The sequence below is a fragment of the Megalops cyprinoides genome, chromosome 17, assembly GCF_013368585.1.
Source record: "Megalops cyprinoides isolate fMegCyp1 chromosome 17, fMegCyp1.pri, whole genome shotgun sequence".
NCBI lineage: Eukaryota > Metazoa > Chordata > Actinopteri > Elopiformes > Megalopidae > Megalops > Megalops cyprinoides.
The window spans coordinates 961,055-988,329 of NC_050599.1; the positions used below are offsets into that span (position 1 = coordinate 961,055).

General features: G+C 46.0%; 2 protein-coding genes across 3 annotated transcripts in view; both read right to left on the minus strand.

The window, feature by feature from the left end:
- On the minus strand, nt 1-7,839 carry cep43 (centrosomal protein 43). Its single transcript, XM_036550155.1, has 12 exons — nt 7,805-7,839; nt 6,784-7,042; nt 6,130-6,138; nt 5,381-5,440; nt 4,696-4,907; nt 4,518-4,589; nt 3,905-3,973; nt 3,229-3,356; nt 2,623-2,685; nt 2,103-2,136; nt 1,843-1,927; nt 1-429 (listed from the first exon to the last, which is right to left on the minus strand). Exons 1-12 carry the CDS (start codon nt 7,837-7,839, stop codon nt 355-357), a joined length of 1,101 nt encoding a protein of 366 aa, XP_036406048.1. The 3' UTR covers nt 1-354.
- Nucleotides 7,840-17,923: 10,084 nt separating this feature from the next.
- myt1la (myelin transcription factor 1-like, a) overlaps nt 17,924-27,275 on the minus strand; it is a 68,010-nt gene continuing 58,658 nt past the window's right edge. Inside the window, exons 15-23 of one of the 2 annotated variants that reach the window (XM_036549567.1) lie at nt 24,787-24,855; nt 24,626-24,688; nt 23,978-24,061; nt 23,244-23,465; nt 22,825-22,916; nt 22,043-22,146; nt 20,941-21,084; nt 20,088-20,150; nt 17,924-18,989 (exon numbers count right to left, since the gene is read on the minus strand). In XM_036549567.1, coding sequence (XP_036405460.1) covers nt 18,849-18,989; nt 20,088-20,150; nt 20,941-21,084; nt 22,043-22,146; nt 22,825-22,916; nt 23,244-23,465; nt 23,978-24,061; nt 24,626-24,688; nt 24,787-24,855 — 982 coding nt within the window. In that variant the 3' untranslated portion in view covers nt 17,924-18,848. The remainder of the gene's footprint in view (nt 18,990-20,087; nt 20,151-20,940; nt 21,085-22,042; nt 22,147-22,824; nt 22,917-23,243; nt 23,466-23,977; nt 24,062-24,625; nt 24,689-24,786; nt 24,856-27,275) is intronic. The other variant, XM_036549569.1, reaches the window with a different exon arrangement.

The window sequence follows — 27,275 nt, forward strand, 5'->3', positions numbered from 1 at the left end:
TTAAAATAATTAAAGGAATAACGTCACATCACAATAGCTGAAACTTGTACAGACTCTGGAGAAACGTTGTGCCTGTAAAGATATTTCATAAACAGCAGTTGTGAATGATAAACATTTGCAGCTCACTAGAAACAGCACCCAGCTGTCTTTGCTGTGAATAACAATCCTCCAGCCTGTCGTACAGTTGTGCTGTGTGTGAAACACAGACAGCGTTCTGCAGGTGCAGCTTTACATTCAGTGCTTCTCTGATGGGTCCACCTTGCTTGCAGGTACACACATACACACTTTCGTTTAAATAAACTCCACACAGACTCCCTGTTCGTTCCTGCAGGACGGCCTGAGCCTCGTGCTCCTTCATGCCACCTCTTCCATGTAGTCTCCCCCCTGGCTGAGCTGGGACAGGCTGATGTCCAGAGTGAGGTCATCAAGCTGAGACAGAGAGAGAGGGGTCATCAAGCTGAGACAGAGAGAGGGGGGAGAGAGAGACTGTGAACCTGTGAGTCTGATGAAAGGAAGATCAGCTTATCTGATTGCTCAGTTACAGCACACAGCTCTACAAAAAGAATTCAGCCTCCACTGAGACAGCAGAGAGCGCAGAGAGAGAGAGAGCAGAGAGAGAGAGAGCAGAGAGAGAGAGAGAGAGAGCAGAGAGAGAGAGCGCAGAGAGAGGGAGAGAGAGAGCAGAGAGAGCAGAGAGAGCAGAGAGAGCAGAGAGAGAGAGAGAGAGAGAGAGAGCAGAGAGAGCAGAGAGAGAGAGAGAGCAGAGTAAGAGAGAGAGAGAGAGAGAGCAGAGAGCAGAGAGAGAGAGAGCAGAGAGAGCAGAGAGAGAGAGAGCAGAGAGAGCAGAGAGAGCAGAGAGAGCAGAGAGAGAGAGAGAGAGAGAGAGAGCAGAGAGAGCAGAGAGAGAGAGAGAGAGAGAGAGAGCAGAGAGAGCAGAGAGAGAGAGCGCAGAGAGAGGGAGAGAGAGAGCAGAGAGAGCACAGAGAGAGAGAGAGAGAGAGAGAGAGCAGGGAGAGCAGAGAGAGCAGGGAGAGCAGGGAGAGCAGAGAGAGAGAGAGCAGAGAGAGAGCAGAGAGAGCAGAGAGAGAGAGAGAGAGAGAGAGAGAGAGCAGAGAGCAGAGAGAGCAGAGAGAGAGAGAGCAGAGAGAGAGAGAGCAGGGAGAGCAGAGAGAGAGAGAGCAGGGAGAGCAGGGAGAGCAGGGAGAGCAGGGAGAGCAGAGAGAGCAGGGAGAGCAGGGAGAGAGAGAGCAGAGAGAGCAGGGAGAGCAGGGAGAGCAGGGAGAGCAGGGAGAGCAGGGAGAGCAGAGAGCAGAGAGAGAGAGAGCAGAGAGAGAGAGCAGGGAGAGCAGGGAGAGCAGGGAGAGCAGAGAGCAGAGAGAGAGAGAGCAGAGAGAGCAGGGAGAGCAGGGAGAGCAGAGAGAGCAGGGAGAGCAGAGAGAGCAGAGAGAGCAGAGAGAGAGAGAGCAGAGAGAGAGAGAGCACTTTCCCTCTGCTCTGCAGGGCCTCCCATCTCTGCGTTCTGCTCACAAGTGGAAGGATGATCTGTGTGAACAGGCCTGACCTTCCTCCACTGTGCCTTCCCTACACACACACGGCGTCACTGACACATGCGGGAACTCTCACTGACACACGCGGGAACTCTCACTGACACACGCGGGAACTCTCACTGACACACACGGTGTCACTGACACACACAGGAACTCACACACAGCGTCACTGACACATGCGGGAACTCTCACTGACACACACGGTGTCACTGACACACGCGGGAACTAACACACGGTGTCACTGACACACGCGGGATCTCCGGCCTGATAACGCACAGGGTGAATCACAGGATACCTTATCACTGCCATCTGGGCCCTCGATGGAGACCTCCTCTCCGATGCTCAACTCCCGGAGCGAGCTATCTGATCGGTGGCTGGTGCTGAACAGGAACAACAAACAAGAGAAAAGCCACAGGGTTTAACTCTAAGCTCGTTTACACACCGCGGGGGTCTGAGACAGAGTCAGGGAGCAGGCTGATGCTCAGAGCACACCGCGTAACACCAACAAACAGAAACAAACCAAGAAAAGCCATCCCACAGCCAAAGATGCCGTACCTGTGAAAATCATCATCATAATCGTTGTCTTCATCTGCAAAGCCAAACAGAAACAAACGTTCAGCTCAATGGTTAGATATTTGAGCTAATCAGCCCTGTTCAGTAAACCTGAAATCTAGTGAACACTTTTACTCTTAAGACAACCTTGACTAGAAAAATAAGTGGTGGCAGTGTAGCATGGTGGTAAGGAACAGGGCTTGTAACCGAAAGGTTGCTGGTTCGATTCCCCGCTAGGGCACTGCTGTTGTACCCTTGCGCAAGTTACTTAACCAACAACTGCCTCCAGCTGTATAAACAGATAATGTGTAAAAACTATAATCTATGTAAGTCGCTCTGGATAAGAAAGTCTGCTAAATGACAATAATGTAATGTAATGTAATTAGCAGGATTAAATGTAGACCAGCCCTAAAAGAAAGAAATTCACAGATCTCACCTCAGGCACCCATAGAAAGCTGGAGGTAAACCCTGAGAACCACACAGAAGCAGAGTATGTAACAGCCCCCAGGAAGAGCAAACGCACCAGATAGAGGCGTTCCCTCGGTGCCACCCGTCAGCCTCGAGCTCCCGAAACCTCTGTGGTTACCTGCTGAAACAACAACAGGAGCTGCCGTGCTCAACATCTCCCCTCTTTCGGCTGACAGGAAGAACATAAACAGCCACAATATTTCTCCAATATTTCATTAAAAAATGAAGAAATAGTCTTGAAATTGATGAATGTAATTTTAAGATATGCAAGCCTTCTTATAAAAGGAGAAATGCAGAAAAGCAGAGTGATGTCAGAGCGGTTACTCCCAAACGCTCTCAGAGTGATGTCAGAGCGGTTACTCCCGAACGCTCTCAGTGATGTCAGAGCAGTTACTCCCAAACGCTCTCAGAGTGATGTCAGAGCGGTTACTCCCGAACGCTCTCAGTGATGTCAGAGCAGTTACTCCCAAACGCTCTCAGAGTGATGTCAGAGCGGTTACTCCCGAACGCTCTCAGTGATGTCAGAGCAGTTACTCCCAAACGCTCTCAGAGTGATGTCAGAGCGGTTACTCACAAACGCTCTCAGAGTGATGTCAGAGCAGTTACTCCCAAACACTCTCTCCCTCCCCTCCTGCTCAGTCTGCAGTTATTGACAGCTGACCTGTTCTCCTATCGTTAGGCTCCTTTAGCTGTCGGTCTCCAGAGAGGGACCCCAGGCCGCTCTTCAGCAGGGGGGCGTCGGACAGAGAGGAGAAAGGGCTTCCTGAGGGTCTCCCCAAATCTGCTCTCCTGAAACACAGCAGGGGTATGAGTGAGACAGGGGACAGCCCCACAGAGAGGCCACACAAAGGACTGCATCTCACACACAAGCGCACACAGCACCCTACACACGGACTCATCCTCCACACCGAGAAAGACTGATGCAATGCAGGCTGCTACAGCGGCAGGCTCTCTGGGGTCAGCGCGGGGGTCAGCGCGGGGACAGGGTCTGTCTGACTCCCCAGGCCTATGAGGCCCGGCTATAACACACAGGACTGCAAGAGGCCACGCGAAGCAGCCCTGAGCCCCACAGAGCGACTCCACAGAGCGGGTCACACCTGCCAGCAGGTAACATTTCACTGTGTCAGGTACAGGACACCGGGGCCGCTCTGAGGGACAGACATTCACAGTGCTAACACGGGTAAGACCTGAAATATCTTTGCTTCTGGCTCCAGCTTTCTGAAAACGCCTGCCCTGAGCTGCCAAACTCAGGTGAGTGATGAGAGCTGCGTGTTCACGCGGGCAGGTGAGACACCGCTCGGCGGGGGCACAGGTGAGAGCGGCAGGCCCAGGCTCACCTCCCGTTTTCGCTGTCAGAGAAGGGGTCGTCCGCACTGCCCTCCGTGTCACTGTTTACAGCAGAGAGGCTGAGCCCAGAACGCAGAGAGAGAGAGACAGAGAGAGAGAGCGAGAGAGAGAGACAGAGAGAGAGAGCGAAAGAGAGAGACAGAGAGAGAGAGCGAGAGAGACAGCACACGCAGGAAAGAGGAGGTGAAGGACACACACACATATATATATATACATATAGACACAAAGGTACGTCCGAGCACGCGCGCACGCACACACGCACACACGCACACACACACACACACACACACACACACACACACACACACACATATACGCACAAAGGCACGTCCGAGCGCGCACACACACACACACACATATATATATACATATACGCCACACAGGCCACACAGCCCAGCCTGTAGCACATACAGGAGGTAAGTGCGCACACAGACTCCCTGCAGGCTTTTTTATTTTATTAATGATCGCTTTTGGGATTTGCTTGTTAAAACGTCCAGTCATATTAAAAATCAAAATGAGTGACACATGCTCCATATTCTCTGATTGGACCACGCTCTCCTCCTTTTCTGCAAGAATTAAAGGGCAGAAATGTGAGGTACTTACTCTCTGTGATTACCGGCCTTTTCAGAGAGACTGGCCTCTGAACGGCTTTTATCTGCCTTGGAGAGATTCCTCCTTCCAAACGCAGCAGTGACAGACAGAGAGGAGAAAAGCTGTGAGCCAACAGCACGTTCACACGGGGGTGACGCCGTGCCTCACAGAGGAAGTGTCCGCTGCTCACCAGCCATATGTCTTCTTTGGACTGGGCAGGGGGTCATCGAAAAAGGAGTCTCCTTCATCCTCGTCTTCGTCCAGATCCACGCTCTTCTTGGGAGGGGGCAGGATCTCAGGGCTGTGGCTTCGTCTCCTCTCTCCGGAAGACACCTGCGTGTGACCCCTGCTCTTCACCGAGCCAAAGGTCAAGCTGCTGTCACCATGGCTGACCTCTGGGGCCTGTCCACCGCAGCCGACACAGAGAAACAGCCACAGGTAAGATGCAACCTTACAGCCCACGCTCCCTCTGGAGCCAAAAACACGGCTCTCCTGCTCCTCAATCTAACCCCACTGCAGTCTCTAACCCACAGCGCTCTATCTAACCCCAGCACTCTCTAACCTGAGTTATAAATATCACATTAATTTATTTGGTTAAAATAAATTAAACTGTAAATCTCAAACAAAAAAGGCCCTGGCTGCTGAAATCACAGACTCAAACAGCCCCATGACGTGCAGCACCTCCCCCTCAAACGGCCCTATCAGATGTGGCTCCTCCCCCTCGAACAGCCCTATTCACATGTGGCTCCTCCCCCTAGAACGGCCCTATCACGTGTGGCTCCTCCCTCATGAAACCGCCCTATTACATGTAGCACTTTGCCCAGCTGTGTTAGAACAGTCATACCCCGTCAGCTTGCTTCTGAACATGTGGTTACCTTGACAACTGCCTCCTCTTCCTCCTCACTGTGTTTTAGAAATCCTTTATACCTGGGTATCTGAGCATGAGAACACAGCCATAAGCCTCCTCCTTTACCCCCCACTCAAACACCCGCAAGAAGGAAATGCTTCACCAACAACCTCAGATTTTGCTGGTCCTTATCTTACAGTACAGCCAATATGCTGTGGACAGAAAAACCTAGTTTCAGTTTCCTTATGTAGGAACATAATACTGTGCCCACAGAGCTGGACTCTACAGCAGGAAGGACACTCCCTTTCTGTCTGCCCCAACTCACTGCTCTGGGCTGGAGATATACTGTGGACCACACGAGTCGGTGTTTGCATGTTTAAGTAATCAGGAATTTTTTAATAAATGGATGAATAATGCTATTTGCAAAGAGCTGAGGTGCGATGTGTCCAATGCATTCTGGAAAACCTGACTGTAAAGACAAGGAGCAACATATTGAATTTAAGATTTTTGGTGAATTAACCCTTGAAATGTCTGCATAAGATATGTGACAGTGAATATGCACAGAGTGGAAAATGAGGGCTTCTGGATCTCAGCAGAGAAGACAGAAACCCCCATCCACCTGAACCACTGTCCACGGTTCACTGCATCTCAGACATAAATGTTTAATACTTTACTTCTTGTTTTGTGTTCAGGGATCATGCTCTTTTCAAATATAATGTACTGTTTAACAATGAAATTTCAATACAAGAAAAAAATGGCTGAAGCACAACCACTAACCTCTTCATCCTTTCACCGTCAGCATAAAGAAATTGAAAGGTTTATGGATTATTATATCTTCAAGCACATTACACCACATTGCACCTGCTGAATCCCTCTGCTGCAGCCGCAGATGAGAGAGACTCGCCATTTTTGGGACATCCCCGTGAGCCAAAGATGTGAGTAACAGTCTGGGTCTGGCACACTATGTGATTCTCTAGCTTTTACTCACGCCTGATTGAAACTTACTCCGCTGATTGCTGCACAGTCTTGACCTCTTTGGGTACAACTGAGAACAACAGAGATTTGTGAGAGAGATCTTAACCTCTTTAGGGTTAAATCTGGATTCACAGCTGATAGCGGAGCAGTGATGAAAATGTGGTTTTGTAGAAATGGTTGTGTAGAAACGCTTAGGTGTTTGACTATTTAAATCGGTCTTTTTGAACTGAAACAGACTCAGGCATGTTGGGCAGTGAGGACAGAGGACCTGTATTGCTTGCATAAATAATCAGCCAATCCCATGGAGCACAGGAGCTGAAGACGCACGCCATTTTCAGCGTGGCTTTTGTAACTAACTGCAGTGATACGCCTGCTGATGCTATCCCTCACAGCTGCTGGGCCAACAGCTCACACTGAACAAGTGAAGGAGGAAAAGCAGAGAAATATCCAGCCTACCTTACTGACAGGTGATGTGCCCGTACTCTCCTCTGTAAACTTATTTGGAGTTTGAATATTATCGCTGATGTCACTGGTGACCTTGTGTGAACAAAAACCAGAGGGGAGGAAGGTAATAATGTCTGAAATATAATTTTGATGAACGGAACATTTTGGCTTTACTGTTTTACTGTTAAATGACGAGAGGTGGGGCTCACCACACTTCTGCACTGCATAAACAGCCGCTCGCACATCCTCAGGCACTCCTGGAAGTCCACCGCTGCTCCCAACACACAACACAACAAAACAGGGCCATTGTGGGCTAGCAAGATGCTCAGCTTCATGATTTATAGGAAACACAAGCATGCCAAGCACGACATCTTGTCATCTTATTCTCAAACAATTCAAAACGGGCTACGGGTGTGGTAAAGTGAAATTAAAGGCAGCTTTCAGAAGGGGATACGGGTGGATCTTAAACATACTTACAGTTACTGAAGTCTTTATCTACAGCTCTGAATTCATCTGTTACATATCTCTCCAGCATGTTCCTTTGGCAAACATCAAAGCAAGAGGAGGTTAGATTCCAGGTATGATAACTAGGATATGGCCATTTACTACAGCAGCTACTGCACCCAATATGCTATCAAACAATTCAGAATTTGCTTACAATGGTTGGGCCAAATAATGTATTACGTAAAAACGAGCAGTTTCTGAGGATGTGGAAATGTTTACACTGTTGCAGGGACATGATGACACTGGTAAATGGTCTTTTGGGGTAAGAGCTTGTATGAATTGGGGACAGTTAGTATAGTATAGTATAGTACAGTATAGTATAGTACAGTATAGTACAGTGTAGTATAGCATAGTATAGTACAGTATAGTATAGCGTAGTATAGTGTAGTGTAGTATAATATAGTATAGTAAAGCATAGTATAGTGTAGTATAGTATAGTGTCCTTGGCATTCGGTGCAGCAGGGGGAGAGGACTCGGGGTTATGGGGTTATGGGGTAGTGCATGAGCTCAGAGACGGTTTTACACCTACCTGTGGAAACCGGGAAACAGATCTGAGAACAGCATCCTCAATTCCTCTTTGCTTATTCTGCCACTTTTGTCCTAAAGCAAAAGACGATGTGTGTGAAATGCAGACGCACTCCTGACTCCATTGCTCAGCCACACAGCTGTGTATCCGTGTGAGCCTTTTACATTAACTTATACTTTACAGCATAAACGCCGCTTACAGGAAACCTCCTGACCAAATCTAACTGTGCGGCGGCACCGAACACAGGGCAGCTGGACAGCCAGGACCTCACAGCGTCCTTCTGCATGTGATCAATGAATCAGCACTTCTCTTCACAAACAGCACAGCCCGTGCATGTCTCATGCTTCTAACAGCATCGGGCTCAGTCACTGTGCAGTCTCTGTGCATTGATACAACACTGCTAGGTGCTCTCCATAAACAAACCAAACGTACAAATTACCTTATCATAAAAGTCAAATTTCCTCCTGGCCTCCGCAATCTGCCTGGGAGATACTTCCTGTATAAAAAAGATAATTACATAATAACATGTATAACACAAATATATCTTATACTGAATTTTAAGATATTACGCTGTACTGAAGGAGACCTCATGGCTTTCACCACAAAAATGCCAATAATGCCTTGTAATCATCACAGTACCAGTCAAAAGTTTGGACTAACATATTCATAGAAGAGTTTGTTTTTATTTTTACTATATTCCAAATTTTAGAACAATAGTAAAGACATCAAAACTATGAAATAACACTAATGGACCAAAAAACTCTCACATTTTAGATTCTTCAAAGTACCCAAAAAATATTTTTTAAAATTGAATTTTTTTGGGAAAGAAATTCATACATAGACAATTATAAATAGTGATGTTGATGCCTAAGAAATGAAATTTCAAGCATTTAAGCATAAATCTTTGGATCAAAATGTCTTTTAATGTTTCCCATTACCTTAATCAGGCGTGTCCAAGCTTTTAACTGGTACTGTGCATAGCTGACATGTTAAGTATACATAATATTGACAATTTAATAATATAATGATTATCAATTATACTTATAAACTTTTTTTTTCAAATCACAAACAAAACAACATAATCAGCACAATAATAACAATAATTATTATTACTACTACAAAACAGTGAATCAAAACAAGTCAATTACAATTACTTTTACATTAATTACATATATCACACTTAGCAATAATTGAAGGGATTAATCAACTACAGTTCTAGTTCACAGATAATCTTTATCTAAAGTGACTGGATTTCATAAACACATGAAATATTGTTATGTTGCCTTCATGCACAAGCTTCAGTTGGCAGGTGGTCTCACACAGGCTGGCAGTGTGCTGTGAGGCTGTGCTCTCACACAGGCTGGCAGTGTGCTGTGGTGGTCTCACACAGGCTGGCAGTGTGCTGTGAGGCTGTGCTATCACACAGGCTGGCAGTGTGCTGTGGTGGTCTCACACAGGCTGGCAGTGTGCTGTGGTGCTCTCACACAGGCTGGCAGTGTGCTGTGGTGCTCTCACACAGGCTGGCAGTGTGCTGTGAGGCTGTGCTCTCACACAGGCTGGCAGTGTGCTGTGAGGCTGTGCTCTCACACAGGCTGGCAGTGTGCTGTGAGGCTGTGCTCTCACACAGGCTGGCAGTGTGCTGTGGTGCTCTCACACAGGCTGGCAGTGTGCTGTGAGGCTGTGCTCTCACACAGGCTGGCAGTGTGCTGTGAGGCTGTGCTCTCACACAGGCTGGCAGTGTGCTGTGAGACTGTGCTCTCACACAGGCTGGCAGTGTGCTGTGGTGCTCTCACACAGGCTGGCAGTGTGCTGTGGTGCTCTCACACAGGCTGGCAGTGTGCTGTGAGACTGTGCTCTCACACAGGCTGGCAGTGTGCTGTGGTGCTCTCACACAGGCTGGCAGTGTGCTGTGAGGCTGTGCTCTCACACAGGCTGGCAGTGTGCTGTGAGGCTGTGCTCTCACACAGGCTGGCAGTGTGCTGTGAGGCTGTGCTCTCACACAGGCTGGCAGAGCAGGTGCAGCGGCTCGGCCTCCCGTATGGGTCCACTGCCCTAAGCTTTCTCCGTGACGACCATGCCAAAAACACCGCACGCTCGAGCTGTATGCATGATAGTTCTGTACGGGCTTGTAACATTCAAGCTACAGCGCCAACAAGTCTTGCAAAAAGCCGTAAACCACGTCCTGAATGTCCTTCAAACTGTAAACTCCAAACACAGCAGAGCAACTACCATAATACTATATAACACAGGGGAATATGAACTTGATTGCGGATTAAGGTAGCCATTAGTTTGATACAGTGCACCTACTCAATGTCTGCTCACACATTCTCATGTCTGAGAGCCAAAAAAGGGGTTAGGCTTCGAGAGGTAACAGGAAGCATCTCCCACTCTGCTGCTAAAATTTTTACATAATTAGTAGAAATTTTAATTTCTTCTTTTGAGTAGACACTTTGCGGGAGGAAATGACTGGCTTCATAAAGCACCGAGGCTGAAACCATATTGACAATGAAACAAATGTGAAAAAGTAGGACAGACTTGTTTTGCAGAAAGTTGCTGATGAACAGGAAAGCCTTTCTTCTCAACAAATGGAACACCTTGTAATTATGTCATGCAACCTACTTATGACCCAGATAACCTTAATGCAAAACTAGCTCACCCAAAAAATGAATTGCACTTCACTAAATTAACAGCATGACCTCTGAAGAACGCTTTTGGTACATGTATTCACTGCTGTGACGTTTTCAATAAACACTTAGGAGTGTGAACACCGTGCAGTGTGAGCGTGAGAGTGAATGTGTGCGAGTATCTGCAGGCATATGTGTGAATATGTGCGTTTCTATGTATGAGTGCCTATGTGTGAATATGTGCGTTTCTATGTGTGAGTGCCTATGTGTGAATATGTGCGTTTCTATGTATGAGTGCCTATGTGTGAATATGTGCGTTTCTATGTATGAGTGCCTATGTGCGAATGTGTGCATTTGTATGTGTGAGTATATATGTGTGAGTATATATGTGTGACTATGTGTGTAAGGGTATGTACGTTTGAGTGCATATGTACGTGTGTGCCAGTGTATGTACTTTAAGTACTGATAAGAATTTCTTAGGAAATTCTTTCCCACTCAATTTGTCCACCCAGTTCCAGCCAGAAGCAGATGGGCTCCCCCTTTGACCCGGGCTCTGCTCAAGGTTTCTTCCTATTAGTCAGGGAGTTTTTCTTTGCCACTGTTGCCTTTAGCTTGTTCTGAGGGGGTATCAGGCCTGGAAGACCGATGTAAAGCTGCTTTGTGACAACTCATGTTGTAAAAAGCGCTATATAACTAAAACTGAATTGAACTGAATTGAAATGAATGTACGTGTGAGTGTGTGTGTGAATGTGTGTGCGTTTGTGTGTGAGTGTTAGGGTGTATGTTTGCATGAGACAGACAGTGTATATGAGTGATGTGTATGTGTGAACGTGTGTGTGAGACATCATAAGAGACTGGGTTGCGTTACCTTTGGAACGGGTGTGGCCCTGTCTCCCTTCAGCCACACACATCCAATGCAAAAATATCAGGGCAGGGACAGGAAACAGCAAGAGAGAAAAACAGCCATCAGTACCAACACACACACACACACACACACACACACACACACACACACACACACACACACACACACACACACACACACACATCCTCAGAACAGCCATCAGTATCAACACATACACTCACTCACTCATTCACATACACACACACACACTCACTCACACATCCTCAGAACAACAGCCATCAGTATCAACACATACACACACACGCGCGCACACACGCGCACACACACACACACACACACGCGCGCACACACACACACACACACACGCGCACACACACACACACACACACGCACACACACACGCACACACACACGCGCGCGCACACGCGCGCGCACACACACGCACACACACACGCACACACACACGCACACACACACACGCACATACTCAGAAGAACCATCAATACCAACACACTCACAACAGCCATCAATCTCAGCACACTCAGAAGAGCAGCCATTCACACTCACAGAGCGCACACGTTGTGCTGGAGCAGAAGGAGGCTGCTTACGCGCATTCTTATCTTCCTGAGTGCGTTCTTATCTGTCAGGGCTTGTGAAAATCAGAAACCTCACACCACAAGAGCTGAGGATGTGCATGTAACGTGGTGGGGTATACCCAACTGTACAATCAACCTGTTTCCCACAAGCCAAATGTTCAAGTTAAATGAATTTCAAGCACACTGCATCCTTGCAGTAATTTACCATGATACGCTGAATCTGACCCCAAAAGCAGAAAACACAAAAAAAACGTGCAAAAGCAAGAGAGGAACGTCAAAGCCAGTGATGCTCAGCACCACAGGAAACTGGGGTCAGTGCAAGCGCTCAGCACGACATGAAGTGCAGGGGTCAGCAGCTGCTGCCACAGGTCTGAGATCAGACCCAGGCCTGCTGGGAGAGGACGTGCTGTTGAGCCCTCACTGATAGGGCAGGGGTTCTAACAGCACACAGAATAACGTCTTCTCTGGCTGTGACTGGAAGCAAAATCTCACTTACGCAGCAAGATTTTACTTGTAGTGGAAACAGCAGACTGCCAGACGGCCAGCCTCCATGGGGTGTGCATGCTGCACCTCCAGCTTGGCTCAGAGTGAACGCAGTGCAGGTGTGGTGTGTTGGGGCGGTGCGGGGGGGTCACCTCAGAGAGGGCGGGGGTTTTGTCTTTGTGCCAGCTCCTCTTGAGTAGCTCCAGCAAGAGGGGTGTCCCCCTGTTCCCCTCCGAATCTGAGAGGCCCAGCTCCCTCGCAACTGCCTCACGCCCCTCCAGGCCATTCAGCTGGGCAGAGAGAGAGGGAGAGAGAGGGAGAGAGAGGGAGGGAGGGAGGGAGAGAGAGTGTGAGGGAGGGAGACAGAGAGGGAGAGAGAGAAGGAGAGAGAGGGAAAGAGAGGGAGAGAGAGTGAGGGAGGGAGGGAGAGGGGCAGAGCGAGAGAGAGAAAGAGGGAGACAGAGAGAGAGAGAGAGAGAGTGAGGGAGAGAGAAAGAGGGAGACAGAGAGAGTGAGAGAGAGACAGAGAGGCAGCACTTATACCTCCACTAAAGACTCATGCTCTCCATTGGCAGCAGCAGTAACATATGTGACCTTCTGGACTAACAGTGTAGCACAGTGGTGAGGAACAGGGCTTGTACCCAGAAGGTTCCTGGTTCGATTCCCCGCTGGGGCACTGCCGCTGTACCTTGGACAAGGTACTTAACCTGGAATTGCCTCAGCAAATGTCCAGCTGTATGAATGGATAAAACTCTAGTCTATTTAAGTGGCTCTGGATAAGAGTTTCTTCAATAATGTAATATTCTAATGCCACACTCAATCTGTTGTATATTACAAGTCTTAAACTACTCAATCACATTCAAAACGAGGGTAATTATCCACTGATTTGCTCAAATTTACAACCAGCTGGCACTGAGTGACCCCAGTGACACAACCCTGGCCGAGTCACCTATTCATGCTTGCACAGCACGTTAGAGCCCCCATCATTCTGGTTCTACGAGAGCAAAGCGGACTCACTGTGTTGATTTCTGGCTGAAAGACCGCAAGCGTGAAGTCTAAGTTAAAAACCTGCAGGAAGTCTGTGATGAGGCTGGCCACCAAACGTCCTACACATGAAACAAACAACAAACCATGGTTATAAACAACCACAAGTACATGCAAAACATCATCAATAAACACCCAGTCACTGTACTGAATAAGCAACTCCAGCCAATGGCAACGACTCATCTGCCATATCACCCTGCAAGCTGGGAGCGAGAGAGACCGCGAAGGCAAAAAGCAGCCTTACCATCTTTGGTATTCAGACACTTCTTCAAGCTCTCATTGACAAGTGGAGGTTTGTTCTAGAAGACAACAGATTTCTTTTCATGTAGCAGAAAGACATAACTTTGTAAACCACTTACTTTAACAGGCCTAAAAGTACATATACTACCATCACATACTACGTGCGGGCTTTACTTTAGGCTGATAAAATGTACATGAAATAAGTGCAATGTTGCCTTGAAGCATTACCTCCACTTTGTCCTGCTCCTCCAATGCGAGAAAGACAGCAACACGCAGCTCTGCCTGCACGGCGACACGCAGAGGTTTAGCACACCCACCCCAACCCTGCTGCTCTTCCCAACCTCATCTGTGGTTACTGGGGCCCGTCAATAACTTCCTATTGTGGTAATCTGAGGAATGGCCAGATCTGCATGGGGTAAGATAATTTCTACACTGGCTAGACTAAGTACTAGCCACACTAGCTGGTCTAGAGAAATTTATTTGGCCCTTTTAAAGGCTGTAACATCGTGGTCTTGACTTCTGGGTAATCGCGTCTGGCTAAAATAAAGAGCCAGTCCAGTCACTTGTTGGATCTAGGTAACTAACTACAGTCCATTTTTTCAAAATAATTAAAGGGTGTTTCGCTATTTAAATTTACTCTCCTAGCTATTACCCATTATGCAACTAGGAATAGGTTACTCGTTTTCTAGTTAGCTAAAACGACAGCTAGTGCTAGTTATCTGTGCATACACAGACTTAGTTAGCTAGCTAACCTAAGTAGCGTTAACGTTAGCTACACATACACGGCAACCAAACTGCAAGGTGGTTATAGTTGTTGCTGTGATAGCTAGCTGGGTACACCTGCTGGAAAGCAATTTGAAACAGTCATTTAGCGAACTGCTAACTGTTGGAAAGCGATTTTAAATAGCCACTTTGCTAACTGCTTACTGTTGCTCGTTGCTAGCGGTTGCCTGAGGCCTAACTAGCTACGCTAGCTGGCTGTTAGTAGACACATTAAATGAGAACTGGCGTCCTGTATCAGTAAACCACAATTTATAGACAACCTCTAGTCTACACTATGCTGCACATTCATTTAGTAAGCGTTTTACCTTAATTTTAGTCAAAACTCCACTGTTTTCTAAGTTTTGAATGAGTAGATCGCGTAGCTCTGTGTCTTCCTCGGCGGCAGACATCTTTACCAAGGCAACCAAACCGACGCGTCGCTCTATCTGACTATCCGCTGCCGCACTTTCCAAGAAAAATTACAAACTACCTGAAAACATACCGGAATATTTATCCATGAATATTCATGCATGTCTGTTTTGCACGTTATTATGAAAACGGTACGAAAAGAATATTTAGTGTGATTTATTTCTCTTCCGAAATAGGCGTAGTTTGACGAATGTTAGCTGCCAGCGCCACAAAGTTGGACCTAATTGGATTTTTAAGTCGCTCCCCACTTCGCGAAATGCTAACACTTATTAAATGGTAGCAGCCACCGTGCTACTATAATTGTTGTCACTCCTCTCTATGGGCTTCAGTATTTTGCTGGGAAATGCTGTCACACACTGCTTCCATTCTCATTTCTGGGAAAGAATGGCTCCCAGTCTATGTAACCGCACATCAGTCTGACAGTAAGGGTTGGGTGTAACCTCTGATCCCTTCCAAAGCTGCATATATCAGTTTAATCCTTTAAAAAGACCCTTCACACTTCCCACTCCAAAGGGTCCCACATAAGTTTGAAGCCAGCGGCTTAGCTTCTGTTTTATTTTGTACAACCCGGAATAAAAATGCCCTGTAAAATAAAGGCTCATTCTGTATGCGACCACACTGCCTGGGTCAGTACCAACCCCCCCAGCTGACACAAATACCTGACCTGCCCCTGCAGCGAGCGGTATGTCCCATGTGTCAGCCTTCAAACTCTCTGTGTCCCTGTATATCCTGCCTCTCAGGATGTGCTTGACAGTACTCCAATAAACACTCTGCCAGAGCAAAACAGCACAGTCTGAAAAACAAGGTCATTTGTGGTTGCCTACATTAACCACTGAAAAGTGGCTCTTGTGTCACACAAACCAAAAGCCATGCAAATGTATTCTAAGAGTAGTTATGCCTTAATGAAGGTGGTCTTATATGTATCGCTATCCAACATTGCCACCTGGTGGATGCCAGCAAAATCCATAGTAGAGAAAACTTACACTTCCTTAAAGCATATAAAGCATCTATACAGGGATAAGCCTTTCTGCTGTCTCTGTTAGGCTCAGTATCTGCTTTTATTCTGTGTGCAGTCACAATGTCCTGGTGTGACCATTACATGTAGCGTAACTGATCTGCTCATATGCTTTCCTCCATTCCTACATTTCAGACTGCCTCTTAATGGCCTCTGACAACATATGTAAGAGCACTAGCTGGCAATAATTCTCAGTAGTTATTATGTAGGCCCCTCTCTTTTTTGTATTTAATCAGGTTTTAAAAGTAGCAAGCAAGCTAAGGCACTGCATTGAGACAGTAAAGGAGAGTTCAGCATAATGTACACGCTTACTTCTGAAGAGTATAGAGAGAGAGAGAGAGAGAGAGAGAGAGAGAGAGAGAGGGGGGGGGGTGGGGGAGAGAGGGGGGGGGGAGAGAGAGAGAGAGAGAGAGAGGGGGAGAGAGAGAGAGAGAGAGAGAGTAAAGGTCTGCCTTGAACTACAGTGTGTAAAAAGCTCTCCTTCTCAAAGCTTCCGGGCCTCCGTGCAAAGTTTAAACACCGCAGAAGAAAGGAACAGTAAGTCTACAGACTACCTGCAAAAGCATGATGCAAAAACAACACCCAGATGCAGTACGTTTGTGGCAACACAATTTTTCTTTATTCAGAATAAGATGTGTCGACATCCAGCATGACAAAAATCGTACAAATTTCACCATTTAAAAATGAAATATTACAGCAACTTGTGATCTCACACAGTTATAGCAAAATTAAATTGTCAACAAATCCATGCCATGTTGTACAAAAATAAACTAAACTTCAGTTCCACAGAGAGAGAAAGCGGAAAAGAGAACACAATCGTTTGTACAAAATACTGTTGTCATACATGAGTACTTCATTAACTTAAAAATGTATAAGGTAGAATAAATAAACTCTGATGAATTCACAATTATTTATATGAAAATTATTCAGCATTCTAATATGTGACACCTTTAGTGATCCTTATGTTGTCACAGAGAATGTTTTGATTTGATATTACAGTATGTACCAATAGTAGACAAGCAGCAGGTTTTGTGCTTAAAATCCCCGTTTTTCTTTGTAGCGATAACAATAATTGATTAAAAAACTGATACTATTGTAGCTATTACTCTACTGAAAGCGTTACTATATTGGCGATAAGCTACAGACACAATGCTTGGGAGAAAGGTGTGTGGAGCCGGGGAGAATGGACAGCTAGGATACTACATAACATGAGATCAGGCGTATGACGAGCACCTCAGCGCTAGCTCTCGAAAAAGGCAGCTACAGCTATCAGCACAACATAAAGTGAGGGCCATGCAGACGTGTGACTGCAGCACCTCAGACTCCACTTCAGACTGCATTATCTTCCAGCCACTGAGTCTGTTGCTTTTTTTTATTTTATTTTTTTTACACATTTGATTTGTTTTCATATTTTTGTACAGTGATTAAATATAAAGTGCTGCTGGGATTTTTCTCATAATAAATATCAAAATCAAATTCCAGGTCATTGTTTATTGTCAATATAGTAATCATAATTACTGACCTAGTTGTAATTAATTTTTTTTGTTTGATTTGCAATCCCTGTAGTTTCCATCAGCAATATTGTTTAATTGCCTACAGTGGATCCCAGTGATTCTGTGATTCCATTGTGAGTCGCAAGGTCCCGGACCCCTGGAGATTGCACACTTCCACTCGTTAGGATACAGCTACAGGACAAGTGCAAATAGTCTACTGGCACATATGGGGGGACAGTGACCCTGTAAGTCCCACGCACTGATTACCCTCTATATTTACCCTCTACAATTCCCCTCTCCTTCCTTTAGGCTCTCCAGTACCTCTCAAGTTTCTGTAAAAGCATCAAAACATGGAAACGAAGGTGTTCCTGTGCAAAATTTTACATGAAGAAACCAACTCAAAAAAGAATCTTTCATTTTTAAACTGAACATCTATGTTTCAATTTTAAAATGTTATTGTATTAAAAGATTTATATAAAAATTAATATTTTACATATAGTAAAAAGATTCATTTGTTTCCCACCATGTTTATAAATAAGAAATTGCATATACCCAAACGGTGTATGTAGATTGCATCCCATATCTATTCGTATGTGATTGAATGGTGATCGTGTATTGCTGATATGTTGTCTGACTTTAGCTACTGAAATTTCAAAATTGAACAGAATAAAAGCTAATGCTAGACTCTCCTCTAGATTTTCTATTGCCATTTGACAGCACTTTCTCACTGACTGAATGACAATGGGTCTCTAACAACACAGAATGAAAAAGTGTTTTTTTTTTTTTTCCAGAAGTCATAAAGTACTCCTCTCTAGAGATAGGGATTTCCACCGGTTTCCGTGTCATGATGTTTACAATAAAACCATCACACATCAAGCCAATTTCTTTTCATACTTCATTTCAACGTATTTTTAAAGCCCCACCCACCAATATCAACCACTTTTTAACAAAAGACAGAGTTTTCAAACATATTTAAAAAATAAAGCAATTTACATCCAAGTCTTGCCATTAAACAATCTCCACACAAACATTTTAAAATTCCATAAAATCCTCCAACGAGGAGAGGAGATGATTAGAAAGTGGCAGCTGATTGCATTTTTCTCCTTCACATTTTTTTTTTCCATTTTTTCCAGTTCAGCGCATGAATCTAAAATGCTTCGTCAATAAGCATTAAAAACAACTTGTCCTACAGTATATTGTAAAAATGTGTATACATTAGCAGCTATAAACATTACATCACATTATGTCAGCTCATATGAAAATGTACAAAACATGAATGTTTTCAAAAACTAGTATGCTGTTGAGTATTCTTAAAGCAAGATCCCAAAAAAATTGTTTTGAAGTTTTGGATGCATAACACTTTTTTTAAAGAACAGAAATGAATATTTAACACTGTCTTGTACAGTACTGCAGCATCACTGAGAGACAACCCTTTCACACTGTTCTACCCGCACCTGTCTCAGGTGAGCCACCTGCTCGGCAGCCAGCAGGGGGCGCTACACCTGGATCCCCTGCACCGCCTGCTTTATGTTCTCCAGCAGCGCCTTGTTCTCTGGACTCTGGTACTGGTCCTGGTGTGTGTACATGTCAGTCAGTGTGTTCACGTAGGTGTCGAAGTTCTGTTCGTTCATCGGCTCCTGCGGAACAGGGTGGGGGAATTAGGTCAGGTAAGGAAAGGTGCCAGGTGAGTGAGTAACAGATCCATCTTTAATTAGAGAGAAATTTCTCCCACAGAGAAATGATACGATAAAAAGGGCAAAACAGTCAGTCCTTTCATAATAACAGGGAAGACCCTGCGGGGGAGGTTTTTTAGAGAAGGGTGAACCAGACAATCCCACATCATGCAGTGAAACACAGGGGAAAATGCAGCAAAGCCAGGTCATGACAGCTATGGGCCTCTCTTAAATGCTGTGTCCTTTTCCAGTTTCCTGCTCGTCTGTCTGACTACACTACTCCTCTTCTCCGTTTCTGAAGGCTGTCTGCAGCGCTTCCTTAAAGCCATACAGATCTCTCCGATTCTCCAGCTCCCTGATCTAGCTTCTGCAGGCTCGTGTATGGAAGGAATTACAATACTTAATGATTTTGTTCCCCCTGAATACGAGGGGTAGTTTTTCCATGTCATTTATATTATCCTGGGGATAGGACTAATATACCAGTCAATAGATCACAATGAACGGTCACATAAATATCTACCACCAGGGGGAGACAAAAGCACAGATATTCTACCTTCAGCAGTGCTTGTCAGAAGGAGATTGCAGAGTTTGTGTTAACCAAAAATTAGAGCATGTTTTTTTTTTTTTACAAATCAAATATACAGCCATTGGGAGCATCAGTTATTATTCCCTTCCTTTCTTCATTAATAGAGAAAGGATACCATGACGTGCAATTCATCATTTCACTTTTGCAAAAGAAATGAGAATTGGCAGAATAAGCAGAATATTTCATTTGGTTATATTTTATGTGGGTATGCTGTTTGATGTAGGCAGGTTTTTCATTACATCTGATGTTTACGGGATTTAGTAAGAGTGAAATGGAGAACAGGACTTTCTGTCTGCATTTATCACTAGGCAACATAAAACCTGGGATGTCTGGACACTCCTGGACACTCTCTGCACTGATGTTCACCTGAGCTATGAAGACACTGTAGAGTGCAAGCCAAGAGGAGCATGATTTATAAAGGAAGAAAGGAAAGCACACGAAGACAGACACTCAGACAATGGAAATGATGGTCTTACTCTCGGATGCATCTGTAAACAGCTGTGATTTGTAATGGGGGCATCTTTGTTTGGCAGCGGTTTCTATGGGGAGAGGCGTAAAGAGAGATCTATTAGCCTGCTGTCTGAAAGGCGCCTTACTCACACCTCACTGTGGGCTGACTGCTCAATTTGGGTGCCAATTTTTTTTTTTTTGGTTTGACCATAACAGGAATTCGAGAAGACTGTGTTGATGAGATCCATTGAGGCACCAAAAATGTGACAATAATTATAAAACACACCATTTTTTGTGTTCACAGTGCAAACACCTGGCCCCTGGCTTGTTTTGGCTCAATGCTGCACAGATTGTGGGCAGACGCTGATCTTTACCTTACATGGCTTGGTGCAATTAGTGGGCTTAGGGAAAAGGATGACCTATCCAGGTCATTTAAAGATCTGTGCAGCACTGATCCAAAATAAAGAAATGCCAGGCATTGCTTGGATCACAGGAACACATATGCTCCAATCATGATCACTCAGCTCTGTGCAAAATGATAATCATGATCAAATTAAAATGGGGAATCTCTGCTGATAGCCTGTGGAGATCAGGCCCTGGAGCACGGGAGGTTACCTTCAGACATCCTTCATCCAATGCTGAATGCAGACCATTAAAAAGCAAACAAAATGGCAAAATAAAACACAGAAGCAAAACAAAAGAAGAAAAGATGACATAAAAAAGCAGATGAAGCTGTCCCAGCTGTGGCCCTGCCCCCCCCCCCCCCGCCCTGCAGGTGTGCCTCCACCCCCCGACCCTGCAGGTGTGCCCCCCCCGCCATTCCGCTGGGCTGTGGCCCCCCCGCCATTCCGCCGGGCTGTGGCCCCCTGCAGCTCGTACCATGTGTGGGAGCTGGATATTTGCCAGGCTGTTGATGAGGGACTGGCTGAGGTTGGCCAGCTCGTGGAGCAGGGAGTCATTCTGCTGCTCAATCACCTTGTTCTCCTCCTCTATAGACTTCAGGTTGGTCTCCATTGTGGTGATCTAGAGAGAACATAAACACCAGCGTCATGTCTGCCCCGGTGTGCTGCAATCCCTTACAAACACAGCCTGTGTCAGTGTATTCCCCATGTGTACCATGCACTACACTCCATATTCACTCATACAATGACAAACATATAACAGAACAAATGTGTATCTTCTTTGCAACTTGGCCATGAGTGCTATAATCATACATGCAACTTTTACAGGTACTTTCTAACATCTGAAGATGACGGTTTGTTTAAAACATCCCAAAGTCCTCTGAATTTAGAACTGCTTCCCAATTAACACACACGTCAAATGTCAGGATACACTCATGTCCTCTCCCAGGCTGGGCCTGTTGTTGTATCACTAGCTTTAAACTTCACAGCTGATACTGCAGTGAGAAACGTTATACGCAGATTTTTGTGATTCTTTTCTGTCTGTGTGCGCTGTCTTTCACACTCTGTGGGAAAGGGAAGCCTTTGGATACAGTATATGGTTTCAGGAGCCACTTAACTTCAGAAATGCAGAATGCTGGATTACATGTGTTTTTGTTATATTTTTATTTAAAAGATTATTTTAAAGGTGTGAATAAAGAAGACTCATATGTTGTCTTCCAAAATTTATTATGTATGAAAAATATGAATTGTCTCTGTACAACAATATTAAGATCTAAGTATAACATTTTTACTTTGTTAAACAGGAAAAATGATCTGATACGTACATTTTTGTCTTTGAAACTGAAAAATATTTTTGTCTGTGTTTAACCAGACACAGCCCTCAGCCTATGAGTCCACCTGTCTAATGTTACACCACTGCAAAATGGCTAATATTTTCCATGTTTTAGCATTACATACATGTATTTCTGATATTTGTATTTTCACAGTTCTACCATAACATGTACATTTCAAAAATGACATGCATGACAAGCATCTGTTTTCAATCCACACGAGACCTTCTGTACCCATTGACTCCTTACCTGCGTTCTGAGTTTGATCATGTCTGACTCCACCTGTGTGTTTGATTCATTTAAATCTTTGATTTCTTCATCCAGCTGCTTAATTTCCTCATCATTTTCTATTCCTATAACATAACAAAGAGGGTAAAAATCCCTGGCAGAAGCACACAGACACACTCACACATGTGTATGAGAGCTGGTGTAAGTGTGTACCATGTGACAATAATATACACCATTCAGAAATCACCCTTATTGATAGAGTTAATGTCTAATTATAATCCTTTCATTTACATCCTGGATAGTTAAATCACAGAGAGGCCTGAAAATCACTGTTAATCAGATGCAAGCAAATATCTGGAAAAAACTGAGATGGTGGAATAATCAAAGTGAAAGAGAAAAAAAACTGAATTAGTGCTGTATATTCATGCTCCTCTATAAGCGGTCATTATTACTCTAAATATGAAGCGCTGATTAACATGCAATCATCACCTCATTGTTTCAGCGGGATCACCACAGAGCCTACTGCAGCACATGCACTCATCTGATTGGTTCTCATTTGGTTCTTGCTTCGTTTCGTGAAACAATAGACCCAATTATCACGAATGTGGTGACATAACTGGTTACAGCTCTGCAGGTGATTACAGACAGAACCTTGGGATTGGCTGAGGCGTGTCAGGTGATCGCACATGCAGCACGGTGATTGGCTGCTCGGTGTCTCTGCATGGCTGAGAGTTGATTAGCAGGTGCAGATGTAGCTCTGGTCCCACTGTGCACTGTGTGAGCCCAGCAGCAGTGCTGATTACCTTTGCTTGCCCGCTGCTTTATCGTTAACATTTCCACTCCGGACAGCCTGGCTTTCTTCATGGCTGATGTAGCACGGGGACAGCCAGACAGGCTAGCAGAACCATTCAGACAGAATGACATTAGCGATATTTATATAATACACAGACAAACAAACACACACACACACACAGATAGGACAGATGTAGAGTATCAAGTGGTAACTTCATAAATGCCACACTAAGAAGTTTATCTGCCTGTATATCCATTTGCATAGAGAGAGGGCAGATGTATATCTGTGTATAACCAGTCAGACATCCATAGTGTCTGCATTTCCTCTGAATGTTTGGAGCAGCTTAAGTAAAGTCTGCTCAAGGTCAGTGTGCCATCTGGGATTTGACCCCACACCCCCCCGGTTGTACGGCGGGCAGTGGGCTCTAACCTGCGGTGCGTGAGGAAGCTCCCGCTGACGTGTCCTGAGCCGTCACACCCCGGCGTGGGGCACGACATGCCGTCCGTCTTCCCTGCCTTCCAGGAGAACTGCGAGCCATTCAGGTAGCCATCCTTCTGCCGCTTGGCCGCCAGGGGGCACCCTGACGCACTGCGGTGAGACACATACTTCCCTGTCACATGACCCTGTCCGTCACAGCCGGGGACCGGACACCTGCGGGCAGGGTCAGAGGGGGGGGGGGATGTTAGGAGTTATTACTGCATCCCCGGCTCAGAAACGCTGCGCATGTCCAACCAAAACCTTTTCCTGAATTCACAGAATGCGTTGAGACTGAAGTGAGGAGCCGCTGCTCGTGATGGCGGGTGAGAGGCTAATTCAGCTGCCAGGCTGAGGCTGTGGAGGGCAGGCCTTCACAGAGCACTGTTCAGCATTCCTGTGTTAATGATGACCGTCCACCCACTGCTTCTGACGGGGGGGGGGGGGGGGGGGGCAGGCAGCAAGGCGAACGCAGCTGCTTAAAAATCATCATATCAGTTCCTGCGTGATCTGGAGGCCACAGGAATGAAGGAGCTTTCACATGCTGCTGTGTTCCTGTGACATTGAGTATAGTCCACCACAGCAGTGGTGATGAGGAGGGGCAGACGAAGGCTATTCACAAAGTTTCATGTAGTAAGGATATTCATTCTCCTGTCTATATTCATATCGTATATATCATATATTCATACCTGATTGGCTCTTGGTCCTCCTTGTCTTCTTTACTGTGTGTTATCTTTATGCCGCTCTTCTTGGCTCGAGGGCAGCCTGACAGACTGAAGAGGAGGACAAGCTGTCAATCATCCAGCATCATCATATTTTACCGCAGTGCCTGTCTGTTCTGATCTGCGGGCCCCTGTGTGTTCGCTGGTTTAGTTCCAGTCTTAGTCAAGCTGAATACACAGCTCCAACCTTGTGTAACAACATCATAAACACCTACAACTACTACTCTCTCACCCAGAGTTACAGAAATGCGCAGGTGTAAATGTCCTTTAATTAACAGGAAGGCACGTCTGAGGTTCAGATTATGGCAGATTATTCTGACATTCAGTTTCGCAGCCTAGAACAATCAACTGAAAAAACATACTTAATCAATACAGCTTTCGCAGGTTGGTTTTATGGGCAGACATTTACAGAAATAAGCTGAAGTTAATTCCTTTCACAAGCACAAACACTCATTAGTAAACTTCCATCAAACGGTCCCTCCCTGCAGCTGAGTGACTGTGCAGATACAGCAGGTACAACTCAGAGCTCCGGCTCTGTACGGCCTGATTCATCAGAGCCAACAGCGCACAGAGGCCCCGGAAACAGGAGCCAGAGCCCAAACCGAGTGTTTTTACCTCCTGTGTGAGGCGTAGTTTCCAGTGATGTGTCCCGAGCCGTCACATCCTGGTGTTGGACACCTGGGAGAAAAAGCAGGACGTGTGTGTTCGAGAATGTGTAAACTCTGAAATACTGAAACATTAGTAGATGTTTGGTGGTATATACATGTGTATCTTACTTGAGGTCTTGTGAGTTGCTGGCCATCACACTGCGGATGTTTTTGTCAGCTAGAGGGCAGCCAGACAAACTGTAAAATGCAGCACAGAGCAACATTAGAGAGAAGAAAAGGGTCAGGAAGAACAAAGAGACATAACTGAGCACAAGGAACTAAGCAAGCCATGACCAAGCAGCGCGTGGGTGGGGCTGGGTGGGTGTGGCCAAGCAGCACGTGGGTGGGGCTGGGCGGGTGTGGCCAAGCAGCGTGTGGGTGGGTGTGGCCAAGCAGTGCGTGGGTGGGTGGGTGTGGCCAAGCAGCAAATGGATGGGGCTGGGTGGGTGTGGCCAAGCAGTGCGTGGGTGGGTGGGTGGTTGTGGCCAAGTAGCACATGGGTGGGGCTGGGTGGGTGTGGCCAAGCAGTGTGTGGGTAGGGCTGGATGGATGTGGCCAAGCAGCATGTGGGTGGGGCTGGGTGGGTGTAGCCAAGCAGTGTGTGGGCACAGCTGAGGGGTGTGGCCAAGCAATGCAGGGATGTGGCTATGGGGGTGTGGCCAAGTAGCACAGGGGTGGGGCTGAAGTTGAAGTGGGCAACAGGCCAATCATAAGGGCAGTTTAGTGTAATGCTAACAAGTGTTGCAATCCCACAATCCCTCAGTGGTGCAGAAAGATGTGCTTTTAGAATCAGTTCCAATCTGCATGGTGAAGTTCCTAGAGATGACTAGATCATGTGGGCTCATGTAAGAGCGGGGGTACATGCAGAGAGATACAGAAATAAAATATGAATATTTAAGCCATAGGTGTCATATTCCGGTTTGGTGTCACTGCATGCGTTCTGCCAGACAGTCCTGCTCTTTTGGCACTGCTCTTTGAGGGAACAGCAACAGTAATCAGTGAGAGACGAGTCCCCATGGAGGAAATGAGGTCACACCTTCTGTGTGAGGCATAATCCCCGGTCACATGACCACTTCCATCACACCCTGGTTTTGGACATCTGTCACCAAAAAATAAATCAGTAAAAATATTAAAAAGCAGCCAGAAGAGTGAGTATGTTAGCTTGATCTTTGTATGTTCTTGTTCTCACCAGATACATGCTAAAATTCCAAATTTAAAGAAATTATGTCCTCAGCATATTGTTTGTTGTGGCAGTTTATTGTACAGCATCAATTAAATGCCACATAAAACTGCATACTTTTAAATACATTCCGCAATAAATGTAAAGAATTGTATATGTGAGAATGACTGTAATTTGTACTTTTGATAATATACGCCACAGACTCTCTGACTCCAATTTGCTCTTAAAATGTTTATGCCATTAAGGAAATCCCATACATACTTCTTCTATTATATCATGTTAATTAGTCATTGTCAGTCAGGGGCATGGGTACAAGTGGAAGGCGCTGTGTATTAAAACGCACTCTTTGTATTCTTGTGTTCTTGGATTCCATATTGACAAATTCAGAATTACTCTTTCTGAAGCAAGACTTAGTGCGAAATGGGGAAGTTGAAACCCACTCTGATTTGCTTTGATGTGTGTCCTTCTGGTTTGCTGTTTAGCCTTCAGTGTAGAAGCAAAACTGGGAAGCAGATGCAGTGTGATGAGGCTGAGTGAGAGGGTGCTTTTATTATGACACAGCAACCCCTGTGCAGGAAGAGCTGGGGCAGAGTGAGAGGGGTGCTTTATTATGACAGAGCGACCCCTGCACAAGAAGAGCCAGGGCACAGCAGCAGCCTGCACAGCACAGCACACTTACAGCAGCACAAGAAACACTGTGTCCTCCCTGGAAAGAGAGGGACAGAGAGCTGAGAGAGAGAGGCAGAGAGCTGAGAGAGAGAGGGCAGAGAGAGAGGGACAGAGAGCTGAGAGAGAGAGGGCAGAGAGCTGAGAGAGAGAGGGCAGAGAGAGAGGGACAGAGAGCTGAGAGAGAGAGGGCAGAGAGCTGAGAGAGAGAGGGACAGAGAGAGAGGCAGAGAGCTGAGAGAGAGGGAGACAGAGAGAGAGAGGCAGAGAGCTGAGAGAGAGAGGGACAGAGAGCTGAGAGAGAGGGAGACAGAGCTGAGAGAGAGAGGGACAGAGAGAGAGAGGCAGAGAGCTGAGAGAGAGGGAGACAGAGAGCTGAGAGAGAGGGACAGAGAGAGAGAGGCAGAGAGCTGAGAGAGAGGGAGACAGAGAGCTGAGAGAGAGGGACAGAGAGAGAGAGGCAGAGAGCTGAGAGAGAGGGAGACAGAGAGCTGAGAGAGAGGGACAGAGAGAGGGAGACAGAGAGCTGAGAGAGAGAGGGACAGAGAGCTGAGAGAGAGAGGGCAGAGAGCTGAGAGAGAGAGGGCAGAGAGAGAGGGACAGAGAGCTGAGAGAGAGAGGGCAGAGAGCTGAGAGAGAGAGGGACAGAGAGAGAGGCAGAGAGCTGAGAGAGAGGGAGACGGAGAGCTGAGGGAGAGAGAGACAGAGAGCTGAGAGAGACAGAGAGGGACAGAGAGCTGAGAGAGAGGGACAGAGAGCTGAGAGAGAGAGA